The sequence below is a fragment of the Mirounga leonina genome, unplaced genomic scaffold, assembly GCF_011800145.1.
Source record: "Mirounga leonina isolate KUSES-001 unplaced genomic scaffold, KU_Mleo_1.0 Mir_178, whole genome shotgun sequence".
NCBI classification, from domain to species: domain Eukaryota; kingdom Metazoa; phylum Chordata; class Mammalia; order Carnivora; family Phocidae; genus Mirounga; species Mirounga leonina.
The window spans coordinates 23724343-23732584 of record NW_023270464.1 but is presented as its reverse complement, the minus strand read 5'-3'; the positions used below and the strand labels follow the sequence as shown (position 1 = coordinate 23732584).

Here is an 8242-nt window from a genome sequence, read left to right as displayed (position 1 = left end):
TTTATTTCTCTTCATTGTTTTCCTTGGCCATAAATATGAACAATCCCAAAGTCACCTGCAGTCAATAAAAACATGGGTAGATTTATTAGAAGGGTATGTGTGTTGAAAGTAGTCAGCCCAGGGGCACCTGGATGGCTCAGTCGTTAAGTGTCTGCCTTCGGCTCCGGTCTGATCCCAAGGTCCTGGGATCAAGCCCCGCATCGGGCTCCCTGCTCAGCAGGGAGCCTGCTTCTCCCTCTCCCACTCCCCCTGCTTGTGTTCCCTCTCTCGCTGTGTCTCTCTCTGTCAAATAAATAAATAAAATCTTTAAAAAAAAAAATAGTCAGCCCATCAACTGTGCAGATGTGAGACATCAAAGGGGAACACTACCCTACCTCATGAACTGAAACCAGTGAACAGATCCATCTTTGTAAAAGACAGTAAAATGTCTTTGAGGCCATTATAGTTCAGTCAGGTGGACAGTAACTTCATCCGTTGAAAACCCGATGTATCAGTCAGGGTCTTAGCCGGAAAGAGATGGCATGTTGAAAAGGGGACATTTCAGGGAGGTTAATGGAGGGATTACAAAGCATGGGCTGGGTTCAGGAAACCAAGGGATATAACTAGTAACAGAGAAGCTACCCTCGTACTTGAGAGGGCAAAGAGAAGGAGTAGTTATGGGAACGGCTCTCTATTCTTACCCTTTGATCTACTCCGGCTTCCTGATCCAGAGAGGAGTGGACAGTGGACCTGAAGTGCCAAACAGAAAAAATGTAATATGCTCAACTTCAATTTGGCTTTAAAAATTAAGAGCATTTTATTTATTTAACAAGATTTCCTGAAGTGGGGAAGCTCCATGATTGGTATAATTGGGGATGTCATGGAGGACCCAAAGTCTTTCCATCTTTCTCCTCTGCCCTCCCCAGGCTAGATTCTGTCCCCATCACAAGAAGGTTGCTGTAGCTCTAGGTGCCACACTCAGATCTGACAATGATCAGCGAAAGAGAATGACTCTTCCTAGGGGTCTCTTTTTGGGAATGAGGAAACCTTTCTCAGGAGTCTCTCCAGGAGATGTGTCCACATGTGTCACTGGAAGAACTTTATCCATACTGGAAAAATCCCATCTAGGGAAAGGGTACCCAATTAATCAAGATTTGCCCCTGAGCTGGGGACAGTGTCAGTTTCTAGAAGAGGAGGGATATGCACAGATGCTTGCATGAAATCAAGATTCTGTTAACAAAAGAGAGGGCAGAAAGCTTGTGTGAAGGCAAACAGAGGGGGGTGCAGAATCTGTAAGGCAATTATAAGGTTTCTGGTATGTTGGAGTTGGAAATGAAGGTGCAGGGTCTACTTGGGCCCAAGGGATGAAGATAATATGACCAGCTGAAATAGGTAAAATTAATACTAACGTACTTGGACAGTAGGTAGGAATTGTAGTTTGGTTTTTAGAAGGAGTGCTGTACCTACTCCCCTGATGCATGCCATTGGCCAAACTGTACCGCAGCCCCCTCCCCATTCAGGGGATGGCCAAGTCCAAAAGAGAAGAAAGCTTCAACCAGATCGATGTCCTAATCACAGACCACAGACCACAGGCTGGTGGTGCATCTGGTGCCACCAACTGCATGGAGAATGATAATAGGCAAAACGGAGTTGTCTCCGTTAGTCTTTGTACAACAGAGGTGCTTCCCCCGCCTCCCCCCGCCCAATGGCAGAAAAGAGTGAAGTGCTCACTAGAATCGAGAATAATTAATGCTGAGCTGAGACTGACAGGACTTGTTTAAGGGAAGAAAAAGCCTTTTAGATTTTTAAAACTAGGGAGGCATTTAATGTTGTTAGCTTGAGTTAGATGCAGTAGAGGTTTTATATTTGAAACAATATTTACTGTCATCAAAAGCCAGACATGTCTAAGAAGGTGTGCATTTGTAAAATTGTGGTGAGCGCAAGTCCCTTGAGGAGGGCTACTTCCTTAGAAGAAAATGAGTGTCTCTCTCTTCCTGATTTGTCATCTCCAAGTAATGGGCTTGGGACTGGCATAACTATACTTTATGTTAGAGGCTTTGTGGCCCTTGAGAACACAAGAAGAAAGACAAATTGAGGAATCTCATTTGAGGCCTTTTAGTGAGGGGGAGGCAAACAGAAGGCTGTTCACATATTGGATGAGAACAGTTTCCAGGAAAAGTTATGTTTTTGAAATCACTTTTAAGACTTAGTACAGGAGGGGCACCTGGGTGGCTCAGATGGTTAAGCATCTGCGTTTGCCTTGGGTCATGATCTCCAGGTCTAGGATCGAGTCCCACGTTGGGCTCCCAGCTCAGTGGGGAGTCAGCTTCTCCCTCTCCCTCTCCCTCTGCCTCTCCGCCTGCTTGTGCTCTCTCTCTCTCTCTCTCTCAAATGAATAAATAAAAAAATCTTTTAAAAAAAAAAGACTTAGTACAGGAGTTCTGGGCTGTAACTGTGGGTTAAGCATGCACGTCTATATTCATTCCCTCTAAAACCCTTATTAAAACCACAGTAAACTGATTAAAAAACAAAACAAAAAACAAAAAAACAATATATCTACAAGGATGAGGACAACAGAGGAGACAACAGTAATACAGTTTTGGAGGCGACACAACAGAATAGGAATGGTGATTGTCTTAGCTGATCTAAGAAGGGACCATTCCTGAGCCAGTAGTGGGATAAGGTGAAAACCAATTCAGTTTATACCACAGAATCCTAAAAAAGGAACAGCCATCAAAAGAACCAGGTATCTCTGGAATTAGGAGTGAAGGAAAGTCTAAAATAATGAGGATTAGGTGCAAGTAGCTTGAGAGCAGTTAGATCCTTGGATCCCTTACCTACTGCATACCTTTGGGCTTGGTTTCCCATTAGCACACTCATTATGACCATATTTTCATTTAATTCTTTGGACATATTTTCTTTTACATTTTTGAACTCATTTATAATATTTTCCTTAAAGTCTTTGCTAAATCCAACATCTGGACCATCTTGAGGTCAGTTTCTATTGACTGTTGTTGTTGTTAGTTTGGGTCACATTTTCCTGTTTTCCTGCATGTGTAGGAATTTTAGATTGCTTCATGGACACTGTGAATGATACACTGTAGATGCTCTAGATTCCGTTATCTGGTAGACCTCTAGTATCTCTTCTGTTCTCAACTCTGTAGCAGCTTCTCTCTGAGAAGCTTCAGGCAGTCTTCCCCAACACATGTGCATTCCAGCTCTCAGGCAATGACACAGGGGACCTGCCACATAGATTTTTGCCTCCCACACGTGGAGCAACGTCCTTTCCAGTGCCATGACCTATAGATTGTGTCCACTTCAGCAACTGTGGACTCTGATCTCTGCCTCCAAAACACAGCAGGGCATCCCTACTCTGCTTGCTATGTTGTGGTTGGAAAACTATTCCCCAGCAGAGAGCCAAAACGATCTGGGGTCTATCTCCTGAGTTCCCCTTCTCTCAGAGATCACCATCACGCACTGCCTGTTGTCCAGTGCCTGAGAGTGGTGGCTCATATCTTTTGCCCAGTTTTACTGTGGTTTATGGCAGGAAAGCTAATCTGGTACCAAGATTACACCATCACTGGAACCCTCAAATACTGTATTTTTATTTTCTTTTTCTTTTTTAAAAAAGATTATATTTATTTATTTGAGAGAGTGCGTGAGCACGAGTTGGGGGATAGGCAGAGGGAGAAGCAGACTCCCCGCTGAGCAGGGAGCCTGACTTGGGGCTCGATCCCAGGACCCTGAGATCATGACCTGAGCTGAAGGCAGATGATTAACTGACTGAGCCACCCAAGTGCCCCTAGATTTTTATTTTCTTGTAGTATCCTCCCTCCTCCCTTCTTCATCAATTTAAGACAGTTCTCTGTTTGTTGGCTCAGGTGAGAGATGAAGCAGTAATGAAAGCAGAAAACAATACAGCAGTCCTCCTCTCAACTGTGCTTTCATTATCCATGGTCGCCGTGGTTCAGAAGCAGATGATTCTTCCTTCTGACATATTGTCAGAAGGTCAGTAGTAGCCTAACGCTACATCACAGTCCTACGTCATTCACCTCACTTTGTCCATCACATAGGCATTCTGTCATCTCCCATCCTCATAAGAAGGATGAGCACAGAGGGGTGCCTGGTGGTGGAGTCAGTTACGCGTCCAACTCTTGGTTTTGACTCAGGTTGTGATCTCAAGGTCCTGGGATTGAGCCCCGCATCGGGCTCTGCGCTCAGCATGGAGTCTGCTTCAGATTCTCTCTTCCTCTCCCTCTTTCCCTCCCTCCTGCACACTCTCTCTCTCATTCTCAAATAAATAAATAAATAAATCTTCAAAGGAAAAAAAAAGTGAGTATAAAACAATAAGGTAGTTTGAGAGGGAGGCCAAATTCACATAACTTTCATTACAGTAAAGTGTTAGAATTGTTCCATTATTAGTTATTGTTAATCTCTTAATTTGTAAATGAAACTTTGTCATAGGCATGTATGTATAGGGAAAAGACAGCATATTGGTTCAGTACTATCTGCAGTTTCAGGCATCGTGTGCGGGGAGGGGGGGTGTCTTGGAAGTACCCCCTGCAGATAAAGGGGGACTACTATAGTCTGAAAACAATAGTTTCCAGAGGCCTACACCTATTAAGAAGACAGGGTTCTCTATGGAGACCAGATAAAAGCCCCTTAAGAAGGGGAAAGATAAACGAGGAATTGATTTGTGAGAACAGTGATGTGGTGGGTTCAAGAAAGAAAGGCCTGGGACCCTGCTTCCTGGCCAGCACCCCCTGGAACGTGATTGCAGAGAGGGCACTACTCTCTAGATGTGTGGACCAGCCAGGCCCCAGGCAGCCTCTCCAAGATTCCCATGCTCTGGGTTGGCCCAGTTGCAGCAGAAAGATTCCCATGGCCCCCAAACTGGGAATGGAAGTTGAGGAGAGAGTCCACTGATGGGAAGAAGACACATGCACAAGGACAGGATAATGCTTTGTGACTACGGGGAAGGATGATCGGGACCACCCCCCCTAACACGTTGATGCCATGTGAGCCCCTAGAACTTCGGCACCATTCAGCAGAAAGGAAGGAAGACCCCAAATTCCTGAGATTAATGTGCCATCACTCTAGCCAACTGGGAGCCCACAACATAAAATTATCTAAAAATAAAGAAAATGCTATTTATTGCACACCTGAGTTGGTAAACTGAGATTCGTGCCATAATAGGAAAAGCCACCATTTGTAAGGACTTTATGGAAAACTTTACACCCATTATCTCATTTAACCTCATTTCATGTGATGGAAGTTCACTGCCTCATACTCCCCCGATGAGTCTTCTGACAAGGCAGATGTACCCGCCTGAGAAAAACTTAATAAGAACAGACATTTACTCTGTGCCAGGCATTATGCTAAGGGCCTTATGTCACTTAATCCTCATCCTAAAACTGTGAGACATGTACTACCACCTCCATTTTTCAAATGTGAAAACAAATTCAGAGTTGTCAAATGATGCGGCTTTTAGATTCAAACCTGCTAGAAGCTTTACTTTATGTTATTTATAATCCGTGAGAGAAAACTAGATCCAGGAGTCTAATAGGAGCATCTATGATAGGATTTATAGAGTGAGTTTATTTATAGTTTAAATACACAAATTCCCTTTTATTTTCTACAACTATTCTAAGATTAAAAGGAATAATCTTCTTGGTTAAATACTGTATTCTGGGAAGCCATTAAACAAGAACTTTGCAGTTAACATTGTTCTTTCTATTCTTTTATCTTTCTGAACTTTAGTTTGGATGTTCTCCATTGGCCTGTCTTCAAATTTACTAATCTCTTGCCTCTGCTGTGTCCACTCTGCTGCCCAGCCCATCTGAATTCTTTATTTCAGATATTGTATCTGTCAATTCTAGAATGTTCATTTGGTTTTCACATATTCCAATTCTCTATTGAAATTCCCCACTTTGTCACCATTTTGTCCACTGTTCCCACTATTTTCTTGAACATATTTACTTTTCTAAAAGATTTTATTTATTCATTTTATGGGGGGGGGAGGGGCAGAGGGGGGAGAGAGAGAGTCTCAAGCAGGCTCCCTGCTGAGTGTGGAACACAACTCGGGGCTCAATCCCACAACCATGAGATCACAACCTGAGTTGAAATCAAGAGTTGGACGCTCAACAGACCGAACCACCCAGGTGCCGCCCCTTCTTTAACATATTTAAATAGTTATTTTAAATCCTTAACATCCAGATCAGATGTGGGTCTACTTTTACGGTCTCATTTTTTTTTTTTTAAAAACCTTAACAATTTATTTGTCTTATTTTCCAATAAAATATTCACATAATGTCAAAAGAATGGAATGAAAGAGATGTAGCCAACTACCTTTAATTATTTCCACATAAATATTTAAAATCTAAAAACCCCAGCGGATCATCGGACTGAGTAGACATTTGATTCTTCAAAGCACATATTGCTTTACTATTGTCATTAATTCAGTCAATAATATGACCGAGAACCTGCAGCGGTAAACAAAATGCCTGCTGAGTTGTTTTTTAAAAGATGTTTCGGCGAGTCATTACGGGTCAATCCAAGAAGAATATGTTATTGAACTGCGTTGCACAAAGTTTCTTTACCTCTTCATTGACTTCAATCAGGTTTGCGTTTTTTTGATTCAGAATAACATACAGTTCCCGCTGGTCAGACTTCTTCCCGACAACCCAGTAATCGCTCATTGCCTTCACAATGACTTCTTCGTTCTCATCCACTCTAGTAAAATCACTGTTGATGTCACCCAGAATCTTCATTAAATCCAGATGCACGGATGTAAGTGACACACTAGGTGTTTTCCTCATGTGAATTGTACTTTTCTCAGCTAAATTCATATGGTTGAAGTAGATAAACTTAAACTGGGGTTCTTTTTCAGACCCAGACATTCTTTTGTTGATGTTAAACTGCTCACAAATGTCAGATGCCAGCACTGTGAGCTGGGGCCCAACAACGCTGTCCAGTCTTCGGCAAAAATCCAACGTGGGCTGTACAGAGGCATCAATCATAAAGCACACAGCTGCACTCATGGCCTTATAAACAATTAAATGCAGTGCTTCGTAAGTGTCATCCGTATTTACAAAAATTTTGGGGAATCTGCATTTTGCTTCTGGATCATTAAGGTTCAAGGGTCCAGTAAGAAATCTTCCATAATGCTGAAGATTTCCTGGCATCTCCGCCCTTACTGGAGAATCCCTTCCCGCCAACTCGGGTTCGATATGCCTTGGAAACAGAGACGTGGTGAGGTATTTGTATAAAATTCTCATGTCATCTTGTTCTAACCCACTCCAGATTAGTTGATCGTTATAGAGAAAGGCAGTGTATTTGACTATACTCAGGCTTTCCTCCATTCTATTAATAAAGGACTGGATTTTCAAATAAGTCATTTTATCCAATGGGAAGAAGCTGATTCCACCAAAAATGTCAAGGAGATCACATGACTGCAAATGCAACGTTTGCAAGTACCGATGGAAGAATTTCTCTAATCTTTCTTTTAGGAGCTTGACACCTCCATCTTCCATGGCTCTCAGAAATGTCCCATTAAAAAGCTTGTACATACTGTAGCACTGTCCTAACACTGAGCTATAAACCTTGTCCAACAACTCCTCCTCTTGGTATTCGACAACTGGTTTTCCATCTTTACTTTGCTTTTCAATTATAGGATTCCGAACAACCATGACCATCCAGAAATTCTCTTCTGGTTCATTGAAGAACTGTCTATTCTTCTGTGTATGTAAAGACTTTGCAGGTTTTGATGGACTAAAGGTCCTTGTAAACTGTACAATAGCTTCACATAATCCAACATTTCTAATTTTCTCATTCTTTTCTACTTCATTTGGATGGTAAAACAAAATTTTATTTTCCTCCTCGCCCTCGCGCGGCCCGAAGCGCGGGTTGTAGATGAAGAAGCTCAGCAGCGCTGGCGGGAACTGCTTCTCCTGGGCCACCCCGGGCCCAGCCCCAGCCGCCGCTGCCGCCATCTCAGCAGGCCCCCGCCTCGGGAGCCTCCCTCTCCCGTCTCATTTTTTTTTTCTCTTGATTCTCAGTCGCATTGCCCTGCTGTATTCATTTCCTATTGCTGCTCTAATAAATAACCCTAAATTTAGTGATCTCAGACAACACTGATTTATTATCTTCCAGTTCCAGAAGTCAGAAGTCCAGAACCAGTCTCACTGGGCTAAAGTCAAGGTGTTGGCAGTGCTGCTTCCTTCTAGAGGCTCCAGGGGAAAATCCATTTCTTTGTCTTTTACAG

The 8242-nt window shown here is 42.8% G+C and overlaps 1 protein-coding gene across 1 annotated transcript; it reads right to left on the bottom strand.

Moving 5' to 3' along the window:
- Positions 1 to 6504: 6504 nt before the first annotated feature.
- LOC118023199 (vacuolar fusion protein CCZ1 homolog) lies at positions 6505 to 8000 on the bottom strand. The gene has a single exon (XM_035024355.1). It carries the CDS (start codon positions 7968 to 7970, stop codon positions 6528 to 6530), a length of 1443 nt encoding a protein of 480 aa, XP_034880246.1. The 5' UTR covers positions 7971 to 8000; the 3' UTR covers positions 6505 to 6527.
- Positions 8001 to 8242: the final 242 nt, after the last annotated feature.

What these genes read in the sequence shown, in the direction of transcription:
- LOC118023199 (XM_035024355.1), bottom strand. Translation starts at nt 7,970, where the DNA reads ATGGCGGCAGCGGCGGCTGGGGCTGGGCCCGGGGTGGCCCAGGAGAAG.